Here is a 26,477-nt window from a genome sequence, read left to right on the forward strand (position 1 = left end):
TAATAATGATCTCTCCGCCACGAAAAATAGTTCCACGTCGCTTATCGGTATTACCTAATACTTAACGCACGTACGTTCATTGTTGTAAGAATGAATTGGAGACACGGTCGATAGAAATAGGTGTGCAGGGTACACAGGGTGGATATGAAGTGAGTTTCATGAGGCGCAAGGATCTGTGCGGCAGGTGTGGACCGTCCTCCGGCTCTGCAGGGATCACCTTGCTTGTGGGAAGCTGCCGGCTACTGTCAGACGAACGACGCAGAGAGAGGAGAGCGGAGTGTGGTGTCATTGTCCTGTCACAGTCAGCTATCCAGGTAATAAGCGCCTTACCCCTGTCACTGAGTGAGGTAATCTTAGGGAAGGTCAGGCCTGCCGCGGGACTCATAACGGGACCCCCTTACTCGTGTATTAATTATTCTATAACTAGATGATAAAAGTGTCTGCTATACGGAAAAGCCAAGACTTGCGACTTGAAGTCTCTCTTGTCATGTGCATGTCCATTAATATCCCACTAAAGATGGCTGCTCGTCTTCTATAAAGTGCTGCATCAGTGGTTACCATGGAGATACAGGGAGGTGTGTCTACCGGGGCCCTCTTGTTTTGCAAGGCCTTGGGGCTCAGTAGATTGCACCTCAATGTGGAAACTGCCTACGTCAGCCAATCAGATTATGTCTCTTTAATTTTACTGTCAGAAAGATGAGAAGTGCATTCTGATTGGCGGATGTGCATACTCGACATATATTATTCTAGTAAATTGTATGCATTTAGAATATCTAGGACATGGATTTCCCATTTTGCATGTCTTTTATTTGAAATATGATATGTATCTTGTATGTAAAATCTGCATGAGCATGTCTGTTTGATGTGTTGCAGTCTAGTCTTTATGAGTCCTTTTATATTGTTTATGATCATAGGCCCACTTTATACATCTTGATCCTCTTACTGTATATCTTGCATTGTGCAGTCGCACCCCTTTAATAGCTAGATCAGACCTACTAGAGACAGATTGGAACTTGTAGCAAGAATACGACATGAAAGGGCATGCTATGGGTTGGCTATGACTGGAGTATTAGCAGTGTATCTAGCCTTCTAGTTAGGGATTTTTGTGTCACTAATTACTACTTAGTAATTCAGCGCCTACATATTCAACCATGCAAGAATGTAAAACAGATAAACAGTGAGATACAAGATGTATGACTATTTCTAGGGGCACTTGTAATGCACCCACCGCCATCCAAGGGTACACAGTGAAGTATAAGGAAAGCACCGATAAGATTCTCCTCTGTACTCGGCTTTTATCTGATTCACGTTATGTAATAGTACAAGAAACCTTGCCAGTTTTCTTGGCCATTTCATACTCCAGTACACGGCTCTGAAAAGGAGTCTGTGTTATTCTGAGACATGGATATCTATGGCGTGTCTAAATAAAGCATCCTTTGGAGAGATGCACTGTGAACTTGTCAAGGTCATCTGTGCAGTGAATAGATAATGACTTCCCTGTGCAAACCAGTTACTGACTAGCTTAGTATTATGGGTCAGCAGCTGTCAAAATGTCGCTATATCCAGAGCTCGGCCTCATTACCACCGGCGTATATGATGTGAAAGTGTTAATTTGTGTCATAGCATTCATTTATTTAATGCGATTGGCACAAGGTTATTGTAGTCATCCCCCAAAACATTAGCATGCCATTACGTGTACACAATCTATAGAAAGTCATTGCCAACAGCTCTTTACTGGATCAAACATTTCCCAGAATGTAAAGACCTCTGGTGGAGCGCTGTCCTCGATCTCCAGCAGTCCCATAGACTTTGAAGGGAGTGGTTACTCTTGGCCACTGCTCATTTCTATCTACTCACTGCAGTGAGGAGGGATTTTGGGCTACAGACCCCGTTCTAGTAGTCAGATGTATATTGCCTATCTGTAAGTGAACAATGTTGTTTGTAGGAAAATCCATTTAAAGGGGTTTTCCCATATTATGATGATATTGTATCTCTAGGATATTGTATCATTTTATGATCAGTGGTGTCTAGTCTCTGGAAACCCCACTAACCATGAAAAAGATGGGGGGGGGGGGAGTTCTGGTTTAAGTTTTCCTTGCACAACTTAAGGTACAGAAACGGTAACAACATCATTCTATTAAATGGGACAGTGCTGCCGGAGAAAATGGCAACTAAGACTCTATTAACACAAACTTGGGGGGAAAAAACACAGGTTTGAGATGGTGCTTTTCAAAATAATAAAATCTATTGGGCTAGTCCTGTATTCAGGTCTGTGAGGGATCCGTGAAAATGATGTGACACAGATGCAAATGTATCACTTCATCATGTGTTTGGTAGATTATTTCCATCATGGTCGTCGGAGTGCGGCTGAAGATGAGAATACTCTTACATTTGAGCTAAGGCTTGAGCCCTGTATGTCCTACAGGAGATTGTAGAACAGAAGCCTGTTGTGATATACAGTATAAGATCTGCTTATGCTATCTCCTGCTGTAGTATCATTCATTTGATAAGGTTGACTTATACGGTAGGTCAATATGTCCTATCCATGATTCATTTACTCTTATTTTACAACTCTATAGTCTTTACATCCTCATTGCTTAGTCAGAGGCTTCCTGTATGCAGCAATATAACGGAATAGCTGAGTAATATCCTTTAGAAAAGCCAGTGTATGACTTGTGGTGAGCCGGGGCCCTCCCTGTAATGCAGCACTTGTTCTGGAATGACTGACATTGGAATGTACCACATGCAGCTTTTTCTTTCTTATCTGTCTGTGTAGGTTTTAATGACATCCCTGACACAGTTATTGCTATCATATATTATGTAACGTATAGCCTGCCCTTATTACATGGGTGATAGATCAACTTCTGCTCCCTTAATTACTGTATTATCACTCTGCGTTCACACTAAGTATTGTGTATCGTGAGCTCACATCACGTTTAGTGAATAAATCCATATGATGTGATTGCATCTTATAAGGGCATGCAACAGAGGACCCATTTAGAGGTCAGGGTTGTAAATTTTTGTGTACAAGCTCGGTCTCTGGTTTTGCCTCTGTATGAGCATCATGAATAAAGTGGTAAGTCTAGAACAGTGGGGTCCTGTCGATCCTCCACATGTGATGTGGTCGTGTGCAGCTGCACGTACAGTCTGGGGTTTCCAGGCAGAGGGAGGGGTTTCATGGTGACCTGTCCTAACACAGGGGAGTGGTCACGCAGCATAGAAGATGCTGGCAGAGGGAGCTACTGTCAGTCTCTGAGAAGAGGAAGCATCAAGCATTGCATCAGGTATACCCCACCTTACTAGATGTAGAAAGAAAACCCATTCTGTCTGCTGTTTTACCTGAGAATGCAGTATAGTTAGTGTTTATGGAGCTCATGGCAGGACATATTACAATGCCTGTAGTTTGATGGAGCCACTGAGACTGGCGTGGCATGACTGTAACTGGTTTCCGCGTTCATGTTCCCAGAAGTTGAGTAATCCTGCTCCATGAAATGATTCATTTCATAATATGATGCCTGTAGTCATTTCAGACAGTTTGCTTGTGGGTGGCAATTTCCTTCTGCCTCTTACTTGAGAGCGTTGTGCCTAGTATGAAGGAGTCCTTGTATATGCCTGGTATTTTTGCTTTTTATTAGATTGGCTTACAGTAATGTTAAGTGTGGTAAAGGGACTATGAAATATACAAGGAGGCATATTGAATGCATTCCTGTTTTATATCCAGAACAGGAGAGCTCCATTTTTCCTCATTTTAGATCTGATAAGATATTTAGTGTGGTAGTGAAAATGTTTTAGGTTACTTTCTTACTACTGTTTTAGATGCACCAGATTTAAGACAGTGATTGGTGCTGGATGTTAAAGGGGACTCATTACCCGATGTGGAAAACTGACATACATCATCTGATAGGCAGTGTTACCCTTGGCATTGTAGTACTTTGTTTAACCAAATCAAGTCAGCCATTCCAAAGATATAGGCCCTTTAATGCTAGGGCTACACTGTGACATGACCTCTTTGTACAACCAAAGATTGATGGATTGCACTATGACTCTATCAGTATTGTTAGTGAATGTCACATTGCGACCCCTAGTGTGCCGTGAATGTGACTCCAAGTCAAACTCTGAATTGTGACTAGAAGTCATGATTGTGACACACTAGGGGTCGCACTGCAACTCCATTTACTAACATTAGTCGTGGCCAAAGGGTAGCCCCAGCCTTGGTCACAATGCAGATTAGGGTATACTACCCAAGTAGACTGTAACACTAGATGACATACAGGACACAGAGAGCCCACCCCCAGAGAAACGACAGTGTTGCAGCCCACTTGGCTTATGTCTTTGGAATGGCTGAACAGATTTGGAAAAACTCATCCAAAAAAAAAAAAAAAAAATCAGGGTGGCTGCGCCTGTCAGATAATGTATGTCATTGCGCTTTTCACACCTGGAACAGATGTTATTCAATAGCAATTGGTAGGGGAATGTAGCAGAGTTGCAATTCCAAGCTCAGCCTGTATGCAATGTATGGCTCTGTGCTTTGTGCTCCGTGAAGAGGCCACAGCCCTCAGCCAAATTCTTCAGTTTCTTCTACTGACCTGTAGGGGTCCAAGGTTTTAGCAAGTAGTCAGTGATACTCCATGACTGCAAAGTATTGCTATTTTGCATGTCAATAAATTAGCCCAGATCAGACCTTATTCAGACTCTTATAAATAGGAACCATATTCTTTACATATTGCGTATTAGGACATATTGTCTTAAGACAATATTTCTTTGGATTCTACACAAATATGCTGCTATAGGAAACGTGAACCCACATTTTGGATAATTTTTATTTTTTTTTCCTTAGGCCTTATTTCACATTGTAGTAATAATACATATTATATGTTTAGCACCATCTATTCCACAGAAAGATACATTGCAGAGTAATAAGGTAACTTGCACAAGGGGACTGAGGGTACTGCTCACAAGAGCTTACAATCTATGATGTGTAACAACTGGTTTATAATGTACCCAAGCTTATTTTATGTAGTTTAAAAACAGAAAACTGGTTTCTTTTTTCTTATGCCAGTGGAACAACCTTAACCATATTTTTTTCTTGCAGGTCACCATGTCAAAATCCCATGCATCAGAGGCCGGTAGTGCCTTTATCCAGACACAACAACTCCATGCTGCAATGGCAGACACCTTCTTGGAGCACATGTGCCGCCTGGACATTGACTCCGAGCCCATAGTAGCACGTAATACTGGCATCATCTGCACCATTGGTAAGTATCTGGTTTCACTTCACATTTATCGTTTGAGCATATTTTTCGAGTCAGGTCGAGGTAACGTTTAACTTCTAGAATGTGCAGAATGAAGGTAGCCATATCATGTAAGGCTACAATTTGGAAACGCCTTTAAAAAAAAATTGGAACTCCAAAGCTTGTTCTTGCTCTTATGGGTGTTAAATGTTTTTTCCTCTAGGCCCAGCCTCTCGCTCAGTGGAAACGCTAAAAGAAATGATAAAATCTGGAATGAACGTCGCTCGTCTGAACTTTTCCCATGGGACACATGAGGTTAGGCATGTGTACATAAGTAACCTGCTGTCTTAGCCCGTAGTAGAAGGTCACTAGAGAAATTCAATCTAGTCTCTGCAGCTGTTTGCTATAAAAATAGAATTTTTTGGGGGGGAGTATAGTTGGTACTTGTGTTCTAATAATACAGTCGTTTTTCTAAAAAACTTAACACATTTTTTGTGTGTGTGAAAAGGTTTTTTGTTTTTTCTTTTTTCGTCAAAGACTTGGCAGGTATATATCTAAGGGTTGGGTGTTTATTCATGGCCTGAGCACAAAGCCAGTTGGCAGTCTGAGCATGTGAAGCTCATTCATCGCTATCAACTTCCAGTGCTAGGTTGCGTCCACAAAGTACTAACAAAAGCTTTTTGTTCTTAAAACTTAATAAGCTTTTGGATAACTGATGAATACACTTTGTAATTTACTAAAATGAAGGAACTTGCTTTTGCTGTCGTATGAAAGAGGAGATTCTCCTCTCATATATAATTACATAGTTGATGAGGTTGGATAAAGTCTTCGGTCCATCAAGTCCAACCTATAACCCTACAATCCCTACAGTGTTGATCCAGGGGAAGGCAAAAAAAAACCCATACAAAGCTAGTCGCTGGTTGAAAACACAGGCTATTTCTATGCAATGATATCTTTGCAAATCTTATAGATAAGAATCTCCTCTTTCATATGATATACAGAGCAAGTTTCTACGTTTTTATATTGCTCCAGATGTAGCCATTTAAAATGACCCCCCCCCTGTTACCATCATTTTCTCTTCCATTTCACACAGCCTCTATACTGTACATACACAATGTGTAGCTGGGAACAGCTCTCAATAGAAAAGCAAGAGAAAGAGAGTGAAAAATCCTGAATTTCACATATGGGAGCCATAATTTGTTAATAAAGTATATTACAGAATTTATTAATGACACAAATGCTGCTAGAAAATAAAGTGATTTATTTAGTCAGTAGAATTATCCACCAAATGACTTCACGTAAAAAATGTGTATTATTTTTAAAACTCGTATGCTATGTTTCTTGTAGTATCATGCAGAAACCATCAAGAATGTGCGTGCGGCCACAGAGAGCTTTGCTTCTAACCCAATCCTCTATAGACCAGTGGCTGTTGCATTAGACACCAAAGGACCAGAAATTCGTACTGGACTTATCAAAGGAGTAAGTATTGTCAATGCTACAGTTGGAGTACAAAGAACATGGAAGATGTAATATATTAGGATATTGCTTTTGTGGGTCTTGTTCTTGGTTACATTCAGAAAACACTTTAGTGGATGAAGTCCTTGAGTTCTATATACGAAGTCTCCACATGTACATCCAGTTGGTAGTATAAAGCCAACTCTGTCTGTGTGCAGTCATGACCGCACATAAAGAATAGAAGTTTGTGATGGCAAATAGCAATGATAGCAATGCCTCACCCAAAATAACTTCACATTTTAGAAATGTAGATTAGAAGGCCACATTGATGGCAAACCTATTGATAACGTCTCCTTAGGTTAGATCAGCTTTTTAAAGAGACTATATGCCAAGTACAACGCTATTCATTGCATAGTGGCTGTGCTTGGTATTATAGCTCAGCTCCATTCACTTGAATGGTATCGAGGTGCAAACAAAGCCAAATGATGAATAAACTGGTCTTTGTGCAGCGGATCTATGAGCGCCCTGGGTGTTGGACTCACACCAGTTAGGTAGGTCATCAATCTGTAACTCCAGGAATACTTCTTTAAGTGACTTTGATACTTCTCTTGGCTTTCTTTCTATATATTGGACAATTAGAGACCTGTTCACTTCACACAACCACTTTTTGATCATCAGTTGAGCAGATTAGTTTACTGGCTCAACTAAAATGAATGGATGGGAATTCGTTTATATAGAGTTAAAGGGGTTTCTGAGCTAAAAATATTGAATACCTATTCTAAACATAGGTAATGGGAATGGTGGTGGTTCAAGACCTGGCAAATCCATTGATCAGCTGTTCTCAGCAGCTGCTACATAGAGAATGGATCAGGAAGCAGACAGCTCTGTTCTCTGTGTAGTGACCGGACTAGGTTACTACAGATCAGCTTCCATACACTTTAAGGGACCTAAGTTGCAGTGACTTGGTTCAGCTACTTCACAGAGAATGGATTTACCTGCTTCCTGCCCTATTATCTATATGTACCAGCATAGAAAGAGATTAATGGGGTTGGTCACTTTCAGACCAATATTGAGAGTAAATGTACAATAAAAAGATATACAATTTTCCAATATACTTTCTGTATCAATTCCTCACGGTTTTCTAGATCTCTGCTTGCTGTCATTCATTCTGTTACTTCTAGAGGATAAAACTCTGACATGGTCATGTGATTTACAGTCCATGGTCATGTGATGAGGACACAGGTGCCGCTCGTTACAGTCACAGCACAGTAATCAGACATCTGCCTGGTAATCAGCTGTGCACCCGTGTGCTCATCACATGACCATGGACCGTAAATCACATGACCATGGTCAGAGTTTTATCCACCAGAAGTAACAGAATGAATGACAGCAAGCGGAGATCTAGAAAACTGAGGAAGTGATACAGAAAGTATATTGGAAAATTGTATATATTTTTATTGCACATTTTGTTTGTCATTATTGGTCTGAAAGTGGCCAACCCCTTTAATGGTGGTGCTAGGTTTTGGAACAACATCATTCTGATGACCTATGCTTGGTATAGGGCTGAGCGACCTATGTCAAAAATATGATTATTAATCAAAGTAAATTCTTCAATTAAACAATTATTTTCGACCACTCCATTTTCTTACATGCCATTCCCCCTATTTATATTCCATGCTATGCCACTGAATTTTGGTTACTTGCATATCAGTTATCTTGACTGGATAGTATACAGTGAGTGACATATCCTTTAGTCATTGTCAGTGTGAGACAGGATGGCTCGGAGGCAAAGCAATTGAAACAATCAGTAAAAGTAAGTTCATATCTATTTGAGCCGATTTTTCAATTTGACTTATTTTGCGATTAAGTGCCCAGCCCTGTGACATCAATATTATTAATATGGAAAACCCTAATCTTTAAAAAATAAAAATATATAGGTATCCTTTTCAATATGCAACGTTTGATATGCAAAGGACATATGTTTTGTATTTAATTGGATTATGTTTCTATTGTGTTATGTTTCTGTAGAGTGGCACTGCAGAGGTTGAACTGAAGAAGGGGGCATCCCTTAAAGTGACCCTTGATGATGCCTTCCAGGAAAAATGTGATGAAAATGTTCTCTGGGTTGATTACAAGAATCTTATTAAGGTGGTGAAGCCTGGCAGCAAGATCTATGTAGATGATGGACTCATTTCCCTGCTTGTTAAAGAGCTTGGTTAGTAGATAGAATACCTTTAAGGATAGCATAACTATCATTGAAATCACGTTTTTTCTCAATCACACTTAGGAATAGCCTTCAGAAAGGCTATTTTTCTCCTACCTTTAGATGTCTTCTCCACGCCGTCATTCGGTAGAAATCACGTTTTTCACAGCGCTGGGGGCGGTCCTCAGCACGGGGGGCGTCCCCAATACTGCGAGAGAAATCTCCAGCGCCGCCTCCATCTTCTTCAGGAACGGCCTCTCTGCGTGTCTTCTTCTGGAGCTGGGTTCAAACGTCTATGCATGCGCAGTCCGCTCTGCCATCGGGCTTTGGGCAGAGCCGACTGTGCATGCCCACAGGCCACAAGAAAATGGCCGCTTATACAGCTTACTGTGTAAGCGGCCATTTTTCTTGTGGCCGTGGGCATGCATAGTCTGCTCTGCCCAAGGCCTAGAAGATTGAAACCTAGGACGGAAGAAGATACAGGTAGAGGGCGTTCCAGAAGAAGTTAGAAGCGTCGCTGAACTTTTCTCTCGCATTGGGGACGCCCCCAGTGCTGTTTGAACGCTGGTGACCGTGTATGTTTGCATACAGACGAAAACCGGGATTTCTACTGAAAGGCGGCGCGGAGAAGACATTTAAAGGTAGCAGAATAGCCTTTTTTTAAGGCTATTCCTACGTGTGATCGAGAAAAAAATGTGATTTTAATGATAGAATCCCTTTAACTTTACTTAAGATGTATTTTTATTAAGATTCACTTTTCATAACTTGTATGCTGACAGTTACACTCAGTCTGTAAAACTTTGACCTTGAATGTGTCTAAAAGAAATTGTTGTTTGTTGTCCATTGAAACCACTTGGTGCACAGCTTTGATTTTTCATTGGGGCTGGAAACTGAAATTTGTACTGTGATCAGTTGCTATGAGCAACAACAACAATCCATGTTCTCCTGGGATACATACAGAAAAATGACTTAAGTTTTGACTGCATCAGGACATCAGGCAAAATTACGGCCGCAAAATAACCCGCCGTATATGCTCGTAACTCCCATTGAAATCAATGGGATCTTTTTGAGCACACAAACTGCTGACACGCGTAGATGTGCCAGGTCACGCTCCACTTTACATCATGTGAACGCACCCTAATGCTCCTCTTTAAAATATTGTAAGGTGTGGTTCAGTGTTAAATACCTGGAAGAAGTATGGAAGGACTGTATGGCCATACTTTCAGGAGTCTACAATATGTAAATTGTAAGACATGACATCTACATAGGCCTTTAGGGGAATCTCATTAGGTATCAGTCAATTTGCATACGTTCTTGCCTAACCAATCCCCTGCTTAGCTTTTTTCTAACACTGCCATGTCCCCCACTAGTCTCTGTACACCTTCTCTAGGGCTGCAGTCTTGACACAGTAATCCATGACCATAGCGGATCACCAAAAATTTGATTGCAGAAGCCTGGGGGTGCAGAAGTGCTATCTTTCCTTGCCATTTGATAAAGGGCTCATAGTCTTTTTAAAAAGCCAGTCCTACAAATGTCTGAGAGAGAGAGACTGCTCATCTGAGTGCTTCTGCCCCCTTGGTTTAACAATCAGTGGGTTGTCTCTTTTAGAGTGCCAAAGCTTGGTGATCCCTGTAATAAACCGTAGAACGATGCTGTGAAGTTTCTAGGCCCTTGTTTGCCAAACATGCCATTGGTGCGACTGCAGCTGCACAGTCAAAGTATGTCAGGAGGCCCTTTCACCTTGAAGGGGTTATCCAGTTTATAGTACTGATGGCCTATTTCACTCCAAAGCCCTACTCATAGGGAATTTAGATTGTGAAGCCTATATGGAATAGTGCTGGCAATATCTGCAAAAGGGCTGCGGAATACGACTGCGCTATATAAGTAAGTAAGCAAATAAAATTAAATCTACAGGGTTCCAATATCCTGGATTCCCACAGATTACTTGGGCAGAGAAAGTGGTGCTATCTGTATTAATACATACCATGAACTTGTGCTGCTCACTCGCCATCTAAAATGTAGCTATGTGTGTAGGTACTGTAGCGCTGTTCCATTGAAGTCTTTAGGACAGCTGCTGCAGTTTGTATACAGAGTGTGTAGTTCAGCTTGCATTGTTGAGATGATGCTGTCTCTGTACCAGTGATCTGTGGGGATTCGGCACCTTAAGGATAGGCCAACAATACCGGCCAACTTCTTTAACAGCAGCTTTCTAGTGTCTTCTGTAGGATATGGTAAGCTTTACCTGTGTATCTTAGTAAAGTAAGATTTTCCTGGGATCAGCATACTCTTATCAAAATTTAACCAATTTGCTCCCAGCCATTTTATTCAAAGCCCCCATAGTAAATTTACTAAATATTAAAATTGTTTGTGTTTTTGTGTAAAGCGTTTGATAGAAACATCAGAACATAAATATCTTCTGGGGAGTAAAGGCGTGGTTGGCTGCTTTAAATCCTAAATTTGTTTTAACTCTTTTCTAGGTCCTGACTATTGTGTGACTGAGGTAGAAAATGGAGGTTCTCTTGGTAGCAAAAAGGGAGTCAACCTACCTGGGGCTGCCGTAGACTTGCCAGCTGTTTCACCCAAGGACATCCAAGATCTTAAGTTTGGAGTTGAGCAGGACGTAGACATGGTCTTTGCATCCTTTATCCGCAAAGCAGCTGACGTACATGCTGTTCGAGAAGTTTTGGGTGAGAAGGGAAAGAACATCAAAATTATAAGCAAGATTGAGAACCATGAGGGAGTGCGGAGGTAGGTCTGACTTATTTTTTTCCCCTTTCCTGTCAGTGTTGTGGTAGGGATATTCACTACTCAGATATAAGAACTTATATAGAAATCACTGTATCCTCTAAAGCTATACATATCCTTTTGTCATTTTAACCTGCATGGGCAGAAAACCTTGTACATGGACCAGTAATCAGAAATGAGTATTCTTACAAATCCTTCACAGGCTATGTACCATCATGTTCATAGGTCACATGGCCTGTTAGTAGCCCAGTCCCATTCAAGGGAGTAGATACAGCTACTGTAAAATGTAGACTTGCTGTGCTTGGTTTTGTCTGAAGATACTGCAGCGTTCTTCCAAACACTACAGTCTCTTCACATAGCTGATTAGAGGGGATCCTGGGGGCGTTAAACTCCCAACAGTCTTCCCATTGATGACTTCTCCTAAAGAATGGGTTTATGAATTCATAAGCTCAGGAAACCCCTGCAAGTCTAAGGCCCCATGTAGCAAGTTGTTGCGGAAATGCATTGTCTTTTTCTGCAGCATTTTTTCACTGAGAATCTGCAGTTTTCCTCTGTGGACTTTCTGCCTCTATTATACCTATACGGGAAACTCCAGCGTTTCTGTAGGTATAATTGACAAGTTGCAATTTAAGCATTACTTGCAGGTGAGCCTGACCTATTTGTATTACTGGCTTAAAGGGGCTCCATCAGCAAAATCATGCTGATAGAGCCCCACATATGCGTGAATAGCCTTTAAAAAGGCTATTCAGGCACCGCTAAAGTTATATTAAACTAAGTCTAAGTCGCGAACTGACATTGCTAAAAAATGGCCTGGGTGCATGCGCAGTAGCCGTAGTAGAAGCAGCATGCTACTGCGCATGCGCCCAGGCCATTTTTTAGCAATGTCAGTTCGCGACTTAGACGGGACCCGAGTATATCGCAAGAAGAGGAGGCGTGGATGAAGAAGATGGCGGACCCTGAATGCCCGCCCACAGTGTACGATGGGTAAGTTGATCACATTCTTGTTTAGGGTATTATTTTAAAACGGGGGGGTAGTTTAATATAACTTTAGCGGTGCCTGAATAGCCTTTTTAAAGGCTATTCACGCATATGTGGGGCTCTATCAGCATGATTTTGCTAATAGATCCCCTTTAATGCTTCACCCTAGTGACAGACTCCCTTTAAGGGTAAGTTCACACAGAGTTTTTTTTGTTCCGTAACCTGAGGCGGAGGAGGGAGTGTCTTAAGGCTGAATCGTGAGGCGAACGGCCTGAAGAATGAGCATCTCGCTTCTTTTTCTGGCTCCCGGAAAAAAAAGAACTGACCAGCTCCCATTGATTTCAATGGGAGCCGTCTTTTTGGTCAGGATTTTGAGGCGGATACGGCCTCAAAATCCTGACAAAAAAAACCCTGTGTGAACTTACCCTAATTGTAACTGTTTGTGTGTTTTTTTTTTGTTTGTTTGTTTGTTTTTTAATTCTGATTTCTCTCTCTAGATTTGATGAAATATTACAAGCTAGTGATGGTATTATGGTGGCCCGTGGAGATCTTGGTATTGAGATTCCAGCAGAAAAAGTTTTCCTCGCTCAGAAGATGATGATTGGTCGCTGCAACCGCGCTGGGAAGCCCGTGATCTGTGCCACACAGGTAATGCTGCGAATAATTTTACATGACAGTAAGTTAACATTAGAAATAAAATGGATCTGATGTTACTAAGTAATATTGTTTTTTTGCAGATGCTGGAGAGCATGATCAAAAAGCCACGTCCAACTCGTGCTGAAGGCAGTGATGTCGCCAATGCAGTATTGGATGGGGCCGACTGTATCATGCTTTCTGGGGAAACTGCTAAGGGAGACTACCCTCTGGAAGCAGTGCGCATGCAGCACGCTGTGAGTATTCTGCCATATAGAACATTACTTACATGCTACACTAGATATAGCTGAACTAGTGTAGTGACACACATACACACTCTTGAACAGCAGATAATAAACAATAGATAATACTTTTTTCGTGTGTAAATATATATAAATTTGTCAATATAACTAGAAATAACATTGTATTGTTTACACTTGCCCAGTAGTATATGTTTTTGTATGTATTTATATTCAGTATGTATGTATGTGTGCGTTTTGTGTCCAGAAATAGTGTGGTCTGGTTGCTGTATCATGTTTAAGATGCAGTTGGTGTGGCATGCGCTGCTTGCTTAATGCTTATGCGTAGTTAGCATTTAGATAGCTCAAAGCGAGCGCTAGCAAATTGACCTTCAGCCCCTCCAACCCCCCCCCCTCCTTTCCCCTTTCATCTTTTTGCTATATATTTCTCCTATGACCTTTAATTTTATGCTGATGCACCAGAAGCTTGAAAACCTCACAGTACTGTCATGTATTGGCTCAAATAGGCTGGGATTTTGCCGTTTTCCTCTTCTCTCACCCCTGCATTCTTGTTGCTGGGTAGGACTGTCCCAGTTGTGCCTGGCACTGAAGTGGCTCTTCTGATATGTTTATATAGTTACTGTGGGAGAGTGCTGACAGAGGCAACCAGCCACATTACCCATGCCTCAGTGTGCACACTTTTGCACTTACTGTCTTTTATCAGCGTCAATTTACTTATTACTGGAAGAGGCACCAGTGCTTTTAAAATATTTTTTCCACAATTTTAGATCAATATAAGTGTAGTCTTTTAATTCCATTATGGAGCTATGTTGAATATCCACATGACAAATGAAACTATAGGGAAACTTTTTTTTTTTTTTCTTTAAATATGATTTTCAATTACATTGCAGCTTTCGTTGTTATGGGATAAAGTACAAAATAGCTATTGCTATGGCCAAGTAATACTATTTTAATTCTCTTTTAGGCCATTGCTGTGGGAAAACTGACAGCAACACATCACTTTTTTTTTTTTTTCCACAGCACTTTTCACAGAAAGTCCACAGAGGTATCCTCTGCAGACTTTCTGCTTCCATTATACTTAGAGATGAGCGAACAGTGTTCTATCGAACACATGTTCGATCGGATATCAGGGTGTTCGCCATGTTCGAATCGAATCGAACACCGCGTGGTAAAGTGCGCCAAAATTCGATTCCCATCCCACCTTCCCTGGCGCCTTTTTTGCACCAATAACAGCGCAGGGGAGGTGGGACAGGAACTACGACACCGGGGGCATTGAAAAAAATTGGAAAAAGTCATTGGCTGCCGAAATCAGGTGACCTCCATTTTAGACGAATAGTGGATTTCAAATCCGGGTCATATGAGAATGTGAACTTTGTGACTATGAGACAGGGATAGCTGTACAAGCAGGGATAGCTAGGGATAACCTTTATTTAGGGGGGAATGTTATTAAAAATAACTTTTTGGGGCTCTATCGGGTGTGTAATTATGATTTTTGTGAGATAAACTTTTTCCCATAGGGATGCATTGGCCAGCGCTGATTGGCCGAATTCCGTACTCTGGCCAATCAGTGCTGGCCAATGCATTCTATTAGCTTGATGAAGCAGAGTGTGCACAAGGGTTCAAGCGCACCCTCGGCTCTGATGTAGCAGAGCCGAGGCTGCACAAGGGTTCAAGCGCACCCTCGGCTCTGATGTAGGAGAGCCGAGGGTGCACTTGAACCCTTGTGCACCCTCGGCTCTGCTACATCAGAGCCGAGGGTGCGCTTGAACCCTTGTGCACACTCTGCTTCATCAAGCTAATAGAATGCATTGGCCAGTGCTGATTGGCCAATGCATTCTATTAGCCCGATGAAGTAGAGCTGAATGTGTGTGCTAAGCACACACATTCAGCTCTACTTCATCGGGCTAATAGAATGCATTGGCCAGCGCTGATTGGCCAGAGTACGGAATTCGGCCAATCAGCGCTGGCTCTGCTGGAGGAGGCGGAGTCTAAGGTTGGACCTGAATGGAGACTGGTGTGGAGCGATCTTAGACTCCGCCTCCTCCAGCAGAGCCAGTGCTGATTGGCCAGAGTACGGAATTTGGCCAATCAGCACTGGCTAATGCATTGTATTGGCGTGATGAAGCAGTGCTGAATGTGTGTGCTTAGCACACACATTCAGCTCTACTTCATCGGGCTAATAGAATGCATTGGCCAATCAGCGCTGGCCAATGCATTCTATTAGCGTGAACTGAGTTTGCACAGGGGTTCTAGTGCACCCTCGGCTCTGCTACATCAGATTGCTACATCTGATGTAGCAGTGCCGAGTGTGCATCAGATGTGTAGTTGAGCAAAACTGACTCAGCACTGCTAAGTCTCTGCATTCGCATAGGAATGCATTGGCCAGCCTTCGGCCAATCAGCGCTGGCTCTGCCGGAGGAGGCGGAGTCTAAGGTCGGACCTGAATGGAGACTGATGTGGAGCGATCTTAGACTCCGCCTCCTCCAGCAGAGCCAGCGCTGATTGGTCGAGTTCCGTACTCTGGCCAATCAGCACTGGCCAATGCATTTCTATGGGGAAAAGTTAGCTTGCGAAAATCGCAAACTGACAGGGATTTCCATGAAATAAAGTGACTTTTATGCCCCCAGACATGCTTCCCCTGCTGTCCTAGTGTCATTCCAGGGTGTTGGTATCATTTCCTGGGGTGTCATAGTGGACTTGGTGACCCTCCAGACACGGATTTGGGTTTCCCCCTTAACGAGTTTATGTTCCCCATAGACTATAATGGGGTTCGAAACCCATTCGAACACTCGAACAGTGAGCGGCTGTTCGAATCGAATTTCGAACCTCGAACATTTTAGTGTTCGCTCATCTCTAATTATATTATATTCAGTCATGCATTGTGTCATGTGTTCTACACATGGCAACATATTTTGTATAATTTGATGAACGGCACAATTGGATTATAAAGGCGGATGGTACATTTTAAGTCATGTATGCAAATAATTATATTCTATATCTTGTATACCCTCGTTTTTCTTTAGTTGCAGTCTTCAGCTACTAGAATATCTAGGCGCTCACATTTTATTTATATTTATTTTTTTTATCACCAACCTCATCAACTGCACTGCACTGCATGCACATGCAGGTTTGTAAAAAAAAAAATGCACTGCACCTGCCCGGTACATGCTTTATGGTTAGACCAGGTACAGTTGTGTGTACAGTCATCTTCCATATTTCTCCTGATTTTTTTTTTATTTTTCCTGTGATGGAGAAGTATGGCAGTGTGCTGCATGGCGTACTAAGGACTAATCTGTGTAAGTGTCCCAAGCCTGCTCCCTTTCAAGTACATATATTTACACTATTGTTAAAGCGTACCTCCAATTATAAAATTCTTAATGTCTAGTACTGGTAAATATGAGAAACTTTGTAATATATCTTTTTAAAGAAATGTTTCCTTTCCATTTACCAGCCTGAGTTACTTCTTACTTATGCCTTGGGCCTGCTTTCCGTCTGTCTTGAATCTGCCAAAATTACAGAAAAACAGATTGGGAACGGTTTGCAAACAGTCCGTTTGAAACCCCATTCACTTAATTGGGTTTTTAAAGTAATCTGCAGGTGTGTCAGTTTGCAGCCTCTCCACCGTGAATCTGCTTTTTTTTTTTTTTTTTTTTTTTGGGATGGACACAAAGTCCTGTCTGTCCAACTTCGTGTTTGTCCAAAAAAAGCGGATTCACTGTGGAGAGGCTGCAAATAGACACCTGTAATTGATTTCAAAACCCATTGAAGCGGATGGATTTATAAATGTACCGTTTGCAAGCCGTTCCCAATATGTTTTTGAGTAACTTCAGTGGATTCATGACAGACGGACAGCTGACACAAGTGTGAACGCCCATTAGAAACCTCTGAAGCAGGGAAGGGGGAAGGTGGAGCCTTCTGGAAAAGACAGATACTGAAACTGCTATGCTCTGGTACATGGAGTGTGAAGGCTCTACCACAGCATAGAAAGAGGCAATAATTCATTTATCTAGCTGACAGCTGCCGCCTCTTCTCCATAGATTTTTGTCTGTGACTAGATGTACAGGTGTGTTGGAGATGAGGGCCAAAAGTGCAGAAGGAGACATATTTGTTTAATAAGTTATATTAAAGTTTCTTCTAGTTAGCTGTACGACTATTAAGTTGTATAAAGTGTTTTTATATGAGGTATGCTTTGAAGCAAACAAAATATGATCTTAGTGTGAATATTCCCTAAAGTAGCTGTTGTCAAAGTGAAGTTGATCAGATATTGCCTATAAGCACCGATTAATACACGTTTTTTCCACTTTGTGATATTGCGCACAATGTACACAATTTAGTCAAAAAGTGAGGTTTAGAAATAGATTTTTTTTTTCACACAGAGTGTTTCTAGGGAATAGCACATTGTGTTTTTGTATGATCATATGATAACCATTTTTCTAATTCCGGTTAGTGTATGCTAGATAAAGGAGTTTAATAATATATTTTATATATGATCCACATTCAAAAATCAAAATCAAAACATTCCCACAAGACAGTGGTTTTTTGTGTTTTTTCCTGTGCCTGTAATAGCTTTCATTATAAGAAGATGTTCTGACAGGAGGCATCTATATTTATATAGAGGCAGAGCTATCTTCTTCACATCTTCTGTTTGTACAAAAGTTATTGGCTGATGCAGATTCTGTCTCTAGGTGGCCATACACATTAGATAGAAGTTGAGGGTGAAGTCAAACAATGCAGCATCAACCAGTCACCAGGCCTCCAGCATCTTTAGTTTGTTAATCATTAATTGATTATTCCTTATTAATGGCCATAGGGTTTTGCAGGTTAATCCACAATTCATCATTGACGTTAATAGTGGAAGATGGAATAATCAATAAATTATTTACAATCCATTTGAAGACACTAGTGGTCCCAACCCGGCGTGTGACCGATGCTGCATAGTGTACCTTGGTTGAACACACAGTTGTCTGCAAAGCAGCTGTCATTTTCTGTTAGGGCTCATTCACATGGGGGGCGGTGGGGCAGATTTTGGCACCGAGAGTGATGCGGGGAGCAGAGTCACTCTCGGGTCAAAACCCGCCTGCCACGACCGTCGCGGTCGCGGTTTCCCCCTCCGGAGTCAGCTCAAATGAATGGGCCGACCCTGGAAATTGCTGCCGCCAGGTGGAAGCTGCGGCTCAGCAAGCCGCAGAATCTGCCTGAAGAAAGGTAGTGAACGCTAGTGGTCTCCATAGACCACCATTGTATGGAGGCGGATTTTGATGTGAAATCCGCTGTCAAAATCAGTCTACTTGCCCCCGTGTGAATTAGCCCTTAGTGGTTTACAATGGCCAGAAGTTGTTGTGTTTTGTTTTTTTATGTGACCACATGACAGATGAATGAACTTTTTGGGAACCGATCTTTTAAAAGAAAAAAAATCTTGTAAAACAAATTCCTTTCGTGGACAAAACTTTATGCATTTTGAAGGCCATGACACTGCCATTGTGTTTAATTTCACCCAATGAACTTTTTGTCTTGAAACTTTCAGCAGTTTGGTGTAATGTGTATGGGCATCTTTTAGTGTCTACAGTCACCAGGCTGGAGTCAAATTTGGAGTTAGGGTGCATGCACACTACGTAACGCCGGGCGTGTATTAGAGCCGTACACGCCGGCGTTACAGCAGGGCTGCCGAACACTTCCCATTCACTTCAATGGGAGCGCTCGTAAACGCCGCTGTTACGAGCGCTCCCATTGAAGTGAATGGGAAGTGTTCGGCAGTCTGCTGTAACGCCGGCGTGTACGGCTCTCATACACGCCCGGCGTTACGTAGTGTGCATGCACCCTTATACTGCGAAGTGGAATTTATTTGCAGGTTATTTGTTTTTTCTTTTGCGGCATAGCTCCAGACTTCTGCATATCTCCCATGTGATGTGCGCTATACTGGGTACAACAGCCTGATGATTGACCTTTATATTACCATTGTTCTGTCCCTTTTCAGATTCATACTTTCCTAGTTTCTTTCATTTTTCTCTTTCTCTCGTTTCTTTCTCTCGTTTCTTTCTCTCGTTTCTTTCTTTCTCTCGTTTCTTTCTTTCTCTCGTTTCTTTCTTTCTCTCGTTTCTTTCTTTCTCTCGTTTCTTTCTTTCTCTCGTTTCTTTCTTTCTCTCGTTTCTTTCTTTCTCTCGTTTCTTTCTTTCTCTCGTTTCTTTCTTTCTTTTTTCTTTCCCTTTTCTCCCTAGTGTCTCCTTCTCTTCCTTTCTAACCTTGTGACTTTGGATTCTAGTGTTGAAGTACAGAGAATCACTCTGCTTCATTTTCTTTCTTTGGTTTGTATCCCTTTCTCTCCTCTCCTCTCCTTTCCTTTTTCCCCTCCGGCTCACAGATTGCTCTGGAGGCCGAGGCTGCTATTTTCCACCGCCAACTCTTCGAGGAACTTTCCCGTCTTACCGTTAGCTCCAGGCACCCTGCGGAAGCGATGGCTGTAGGCGCAGTGGGGGCATCTTTTAAATGTTTAGCAAGAGCGCTCATAGTTCTGACAGAGTCTGGCAGGTAGGGCTCATCTGCGAGCTATCCTTTTTGCTGTTAATGCTGCGACCTCTTGCGCTGTTCCAGCCCACAGATTAGGCAGGCCAATCGTGTGGATGTTGTCTGAATGCAATCAGGTGATGTAGGTGCTGTTATTGGGGGGAAAAAATGCTCCAGACTGACTGACGTGAATGTTTCCAATCCTATCCTGTCCCCCCTTCTTTTGCTCATTCATTGACATCCCTCCCCCCATTGCCTGCACTTGGCAATTGCGGCTACCCCATCCAATTACTGTTAGATCGCTCGCGAGGCGGAAGCAGCCATTTACCACAAACAACTGTTTGAAGAGCTGAGACACACGTCCCCGTTGACCCAGGATCCAACAGAAGCAACTGCTGTTGGAGCAGTGGAGGCCTCATTCAAATGCAGTAGTGGAGCCATCATCGTCCTTACAAAGTCTGGCAGGTAGGAGTGTGCTGGAGACTTCTGAAAGTTGTTCTCTATCCTTCTTGAGGTCAAGGTCCTGGAGGTAAATTTAATCAAGCAATGAACAGTTGCTTGCTACTTTACAGCTCTGATTAAACCGTGTGTGAAAATTGCATCTTTACACTTTGTTCTGTATATTTTTAATTAATTTGCCAAGAAAATATTATTGGGATATTGTATCAAATGAGCAAAAAAAAAAAAAAACTACATAAAAATAAAGAACTCAAGTTACAAGTCTTCTGTAGTGATGAGTCCAGCAGTATGGATTTTGCCTACTATACTGTGAAGGATAAAAGTAATAAAAAATCTGCGGTATTCCTGAATTTATCAAAGGAAGAAGTACCATTAAGAATTTACTGTACAACATTGAGTATAGATAGATAGATATGGATGTGGACATCTCATATCTATATACATATATTTTTAATATATTCTGAAACCATGGAGTTGAATTAGTATTTACATTCAAGTTCACAATTACTGACATAGTATATAGATTATTGAAGAGGTTTCTTTTTTCTTTTTTTTTTTTTTCTTTTTCATAAAGTAGTATGGACAGCTGAAGTTGCTACTCCTATTTCAGGTGACATTTTCTCATGCGGTTCCTTCACACTGTGACCTTTCTTTACTGGTTATTTATAGCACATGACTTTCTATAGCGGGGGTCATAGAAATGGTCATTTACTTGGGCACACACTTTGCACATTGTCCACATAAGATTCAATAATCATTTAAAAATGGCACTTAGTCTGTTTTATTGCTGCAACGTATGTCATAGTCTCTCTGTTACTAGAGAACTAGCTGGGGCTTGTGCTAGAAGTGTAGCTTCAATGGGTAATACTAATCCAAATTGACTTGTTTGAACACAGCCAGCTTCCCTTGTTATAAAACGAATTGTACTTTGACACGCACGGGGCTGTCATCATGGCGGGTTTTTTTTATTAAATATTTCTGGGCACCATAACTTGCTTTGTTGGGCATACATTTTCAACTTGCTATATAATAAAATCTCACTATTCCTGTCCTTAGTCCTAGAGCTGCCTGTTCCTCCTCCGCTCAGCACTTAGAGTATGTTCACACTGAGTTTTTTGCAGGCAGATTTTGAGGCAGAATCCGCCTGAAAAAACACCTCCCATTCATTTCAATGGGAGTCACTAGCAGTTTGTATTCCTCTGGCGTGTTTTTTTTTTTTTTTTTTTTTTTTTCCCCCCCCCTTCATCTAGTGGGGGAAAAAAGCGACATGACCTATCTTCAGGCGAATTCCATCTGGAATTAACCATTGAAGTCGATGAGAGGTGGAAAAAACACAACACTGTTTCTTAGCACGGTTTTTGATGCAGTTCTTGCAAAAGAACTGAGAAGTTTCCAGGTCCATACACTGCTGGAGCAAAAAGTCAAAATCCGCAACAAAAAACGCATCATGTGAAAAAAAAATAATCTGTTTCCTAATACCTGAAGCAGATTTTTTTTTTTCCAACTCTGTGTGAACATACCCTTACTCTTCCACTGGTGACATCTTTATATGTGAGGGTGAGGGGTTCCTGTAACTGCTCACTGGCTGCGATGGTCACCTACTGGTCACAATAATTTTCTAAAGTAGTCACATGCCCTTGTTTTGAGATGTCCTACGGAGTGGCATGGACAGTAGTGTGGCATAATTTCCAACTTCTGGCTTTTATTTAAAAACAGTAGCATCTGAACCTGACTGAATTTAAGTGAACAAGTGCCTTATTTTGGAGACTTGGGTATTTATATTCCCCCTCCCCCAAAACAATCAGCAGTTAAAGCCTGCTGTACTCCAGACCTATATACTAAATACTGATTGTATATGACTGCAGCATGTGCAACTGTATGCAATACTGCAAACTGTTCTGCCTCAATTCAAGAATTGTTGCATGCTGCATCGGATGCAGTATTCTGAAAGTATTCTCTCTAATGCTGGGTCATATAAGAGCACAGAAAGTGCCTGCAGGTATTTTATTTTAATATCGTTACCGTATTTTTCGGACTATAAGACGCACTTTTTTTCCCCAAAATTTGGGGGGGAAAATGAGGGTGCGTCTTATAGTCCGAATATAAGGGAGCGGAATTGCATCATCGCCACGCTACTGCCGCTGCTGGCTTCCTGCAGGACAGGAGTGTAGCGATGCCGCAGGCTCCAGCACCTGTGTCGGCACCTAAAACTCTCCCCTATTACAGCGGTTGCCGGGTCTGTAATGGCGGCCGCTCTGCTACAGAGCGGCCGCCATAGCAACCGGGTTTCCGCTATGTGCGGAGGCTCGCAGCTAATGCCCGCAATTAGAATGCATTCTAATTGCGGGCATAAAAACTTGACCCCCCCCCCCCCCCCAAAGTGTTAAATACCCCCTGGGGTCGGTCCCTACCAGCCCCATACCTGTAAAGTTGCAGGCCAGCTCCTGTGTGGCGATATCGTAGGAGCCGACCTGTTCTGGTGACAGCCGGGAGCCTACTGAAGGCTCCCAGTCATGTCACTGCTATATTACTATTGCGGCTGGTCCATGACCATCCGTAATAGTAATGTATAGAATCTCCCATAGATGGCAATACACTTGTATTGCTGTCTATGGGACTTGCAATCAAATGACTGCAGGTTCAAGTCCCCTGGGGGAGGGGCTAATAAATAGTTTAAAAAAAAAAAAAGCTTTAAAAAAAATAAAATAAAAGTTGTAAATCGCCTCCCTTCCCTAGAATACATATAAAAGTAGAAATTTACTGTGAAATACAAACACATTAGGTATCTCTGTGTCTGAAAATGCCCGGTCTACTAATAGTTTTCCTGTACGGTGAACGTCAAAATCAAAAGTGCTAAATCGCCGGGGGTTTTTTTCACTGTTTTGCCTCTGATTTAAATAAAAGGTGATCTAAGCAATAGACATTCCCTAAAATGGTATAACTAAAAAGTACACCTGGCCCCACAAAAGAATGCTCTATGCATCCCCGTACAGCTGCAGGGTCACCTGTCAATGTGGCCTTGCAGCTGTTTCAAAACTACAACTCTTATATTAAATAGTGTACCATTTTGTGCTTCAAAATTTTTTTTTCCCTATTTTCCTCCTCTAAAACCTAGGTGTGTCTTAGGGCTAGTTCACACGTGAACTGCCCGCGCGGGTTTTGACACAGAGAGAGACGCGGCGAGCCGCGTCTCTCTCTTGTCAAAACCCGCCCGCCGCGACCATCGCTGTCGCGGCTTAACCCTCTGCTGTCGGCTCAAATGAATGAGCCGACATAGGAGGGAGCTGCGGGGGGCGGAAGCCGCGCGGCTGAGACAGCGCGGCTTCCGCCTGAAGAAAGGACATGTCCTTTCTTTTCTCCGCTAGCAGCAGCTCGCCGCTAGCGGAGAACAGAAGCCCGGCGGTCTCCATAGACCACCATTATAAGGGGAGGTTTTGGACGCGAAATCCGCTGTCAAAAACCTCCCCTTATACTCACGTGTGAACTAGCCCTTATAGTCCAAAAAATACGGTATATTGTAGTGTGCGGGGTCAATGGGGGAAATTTATTATGCCTTGTATGCAAAGTTTTCTGGCATACAAAGCATGAAAAAGGTCGCAATTTTTGTACAAGTTGAATTTTGTACAAAAACTGCATCTTTTTTATGCCACCATATCCACATTCCTAAAAATGGGCCTGGAGAGGGCATCAGATTATCATTGCTTACACTGGAAGATGCACTTGATTTGTGACTAGATATTTATACTGTGACAAAAATCTACATCTGTAGAAAGGTGGCTGAGAAACTTGGTATATGGATAAACAAGCCTACAAGTTAAATTCGAAAATACATTTTTTATTTTTTTTTTCCTTGGGAATAAACTCTACACCATCTGTTTGCAGGTCTGCACATCTTGTATCTCGGTATCGTCCTCGTGCTCCAATTATAGCTGTAACCCGTAATGGACAAACAGCACGGCAAGCACATCTTTACCGTGGAATCTTTCCTGTACTGTATAAAGAGCCAGTAAATAAGGCCTGGGCAGAAGATGTGGATCATAGGGTCAACTGTGCTATGGAAATTGGTAAGATTGGATAAGATGCAGATGGGAAAAGGGGATACAGAGTGTAAACTATTGTGTGTGAGGGATGGACAGAGGGATATAATATTATATAAGATGTTATAACAGGCCGGGGACCATGGCGTAAATATTGCAGCAAAACCCACAGCATTTTACAGTCCCTACAAAGTGGATGGGATTCTAGCGATTCCCATCCACACATTACAAAAAAAAGTTTGTTTTAGAAATCACAGCATTTCTGCTGCACAGTCACAATTTTGGAAATCTCAGCATGTAAATTATACCTACAAAAATACTGGCAGCTTCTCTATAGGTATCATTGAAGTTTAAAGTCCCCAGAGGGGACCTCTGCAGACCTTCTATGAAAAGTTCTGCTGGGAAAAACAGCAATGCGTTTCCGCCACAGTTTTTCCTGTAGTGCTTTTTCACTGCAGCCCACTATGTGGGCCTTAGCTTTAAAGGATTTTCTTGCAAAAACAGTGTTGTTTATACTGATGACCCTGCACTGATCAGCTGATCTGAATGTGTCAAGGCTCTGCTGCTGCACAGTGAACCATGCTGCAGTTCTGTGCCTAACTATTTGAATAGGAGCATAGTTGTTTCTGGTCCCATCCCCAGTAGATCTGGTTCCTGTAGGTGACCAGATCAATTGATTGGTTTGAACAAACACTACTGATTACCTATCCACTGGATAGGCTATCCGTGTGCTAAAGAAAACAGAAAACTCCTTTTTAAGTGATTGTTACATAGTACGCAACGTTATTGCGTTGGGATTTTTTTTTTGGAGTGTGTCTTGCTGTCTAAATCTGACAATCAAACGACATCCGTTCTTTGTGACAGATTCTAGTCTCTAAAAGAAACCAGACTGTTGTGTTTAAAGAGGACTTTTTACCACCTCCACTCATTCAAATTTTTGGCATATGTTAATAGTCACTGCTCCTGTGATTCCAGTGCAGTTGGAAACCTTTCTCTCTAGCCTCCATCGTTGTCAAGCAACACGCAGTTAGTTTTGGTGCCTGATGTTCTATTTCGGCTCTGTAATGTGAAAAGTGCAGTGTGAGGCAGCGGAGTGTGATTCACCGCTCCAGTCACCAGTCAAGCTCAGAATCGCACACCCCTTGTGTGCTCCTGCCTGACACCGCCCTCCTGACAGTACAGTGCCTAAATAACATATGAGGCTCCAAAAATAACAGCATTAAATGCTCTGATATGGAGGGTACTAGAGAAAATTTCCAACTGTGCCAGAATCGGTGGAGCAGTGTCCAGTGATTGATGTAATTTGTGGAGGTGGTGACAGGTCCTCTTTAAATTCTAAATTTGGTGGCACATTGAGCTAATGGATGAGAGATTTAGATCTATAAAGTTATAGAATGATTTATTTTTTATTTGACTTGCCATATTGTAATGCCAATGTAATCTTTATTTTTTCATAAAAATAGGTAAAGCTCGTGGTTTCTTCAAGACTGGCGATGTTGTCATTGTGCTAACTGGCTGGCAGCCAGGTTCTGGCTACACCAACACCATGAGAGTTGTCCCAGTTCCTTAAATGTTACCATATTCCAGCAGCTCTCACCCCCTCCTTATTCTGCACTTAGAACGGTTCTGCCCATTATAAAAGTACACTCTGGCAACCACAATTAGCCCATTTCTTTGTATGGGAAACCGCATTACTGCGTGTACTTGGCACCGTTCTGCTGCTCCTTACACTCCCTCTAGTAATAGCCAATTGTTAGAGTGCTGCACTCCATGAGAAAACATTTAGTGCTATTTATGTTCACTCTCCTCTCCTAGTGTCCCCATGCCACAGTGTGCTGTAAGAGTGTCCTTTGTGTGTTGTCCTCGAGCCGCTCTGTAGCTTGTGGTGTGGTAATGGAAATGTTCATATCCCATCTTGTCAACAATTTACCAGCACTGTGCTGAGTTTAGTGTTAAATAAAATCATGCTATTGTG

The 26,477-nt window shown here is 42.0% G+C and overlaps 1 protein-coding gene across 3 annotated transcripts; it reads left to right on the top strand.

Moving 5' to 3' along the window:
* The first annotated feature begins 163 nt into the window (after positions 1 to 163).
* PKM (pyruvate kinase M1/2) lies at positions 164 to 26,477 on the top strand. 3 transcript variants are annotated; one of them, XM_075273646.1, is made up of 11 exons: positions 164 to 314; positions 5,093 to 5,255; positions 5,455 to 5,546; positions 6,579 to 6,710; positions 8,715 to 8,901; positions 11,367 to 11,637; positions 13,110 to 13,260; positions 13,350 to 13,502; positions 19,864 to 20,030; positions 24,348 to 24,529; positions 25,966 to 26,477. In XM_075273646.1, the coding sequence occupies exons 2-11, from the start codon at positions 5,099 to 5,101 to the stop codon at positions 26,070 to 26,072; spliced, it is 1,599 nt and encodes a 532-aa protein (XP_075129747.1). In that variant the 5' UTR covers positions 164 to 314; positions 5,093 to 5,098; the 3' UTR covers positions 26,073 to 26,477. The 3 variants fall into 3 exon arrangements, with proteins under 3 accessions (XP_075129747.1, XP_075129748.1, XP_075129749.1); XM_075273647.1 differs by lacking the exon at positions 19,864 to 20,030 and adding an exon at positions 20,305 to 20,471; XM_075273648.1 differs by lacking the exon at positions 164 to 314 and adding an exon at positions 3,181 to 3,284.

Source organism: Leptodactylus fuscus, chromosome 5 (genome assembly GCF_031893055.1).
Source record: "Leptodactylus fuscus isolate aLepFus1 chromosome 5, aLepFus1.hap2, whole genome shotgun sequence".
Taxonomy (NCBI): Eukaryota; Metazoa; Chordata; class Amphibia; order Anura; family Leptodactylidae; genus Leptodactylus; species Leptodactylus fuscus.

What these genes read in the sequence shown, in the direction of transcription:
- PKM (XM_075273646.1), top strand. Translation starts at nt 5,099, where the DNA reads ATGTCAAAATCCCATGCATCAGAGGCCGGTAGTGCCTTTATCCAGACA. An exon ending in TGGCATCATCTGCACCATTG is followed by an intron (nt 5,256 to 5,454) that starts GTAAGTATCTGG and finishes TTTTTCCTCTAG; the next exon opens with GCCCAGCCTCTCGCTCAGTG. An exon ending in TTTCCCATGGGACACATGAG is followed by an intron (nt 5,547 to 6,578) that starts GTTAGGCATGTG and finishes TGTTTCTTGTAG; the next exon opens with TATCATGCAGAAACCATCAA.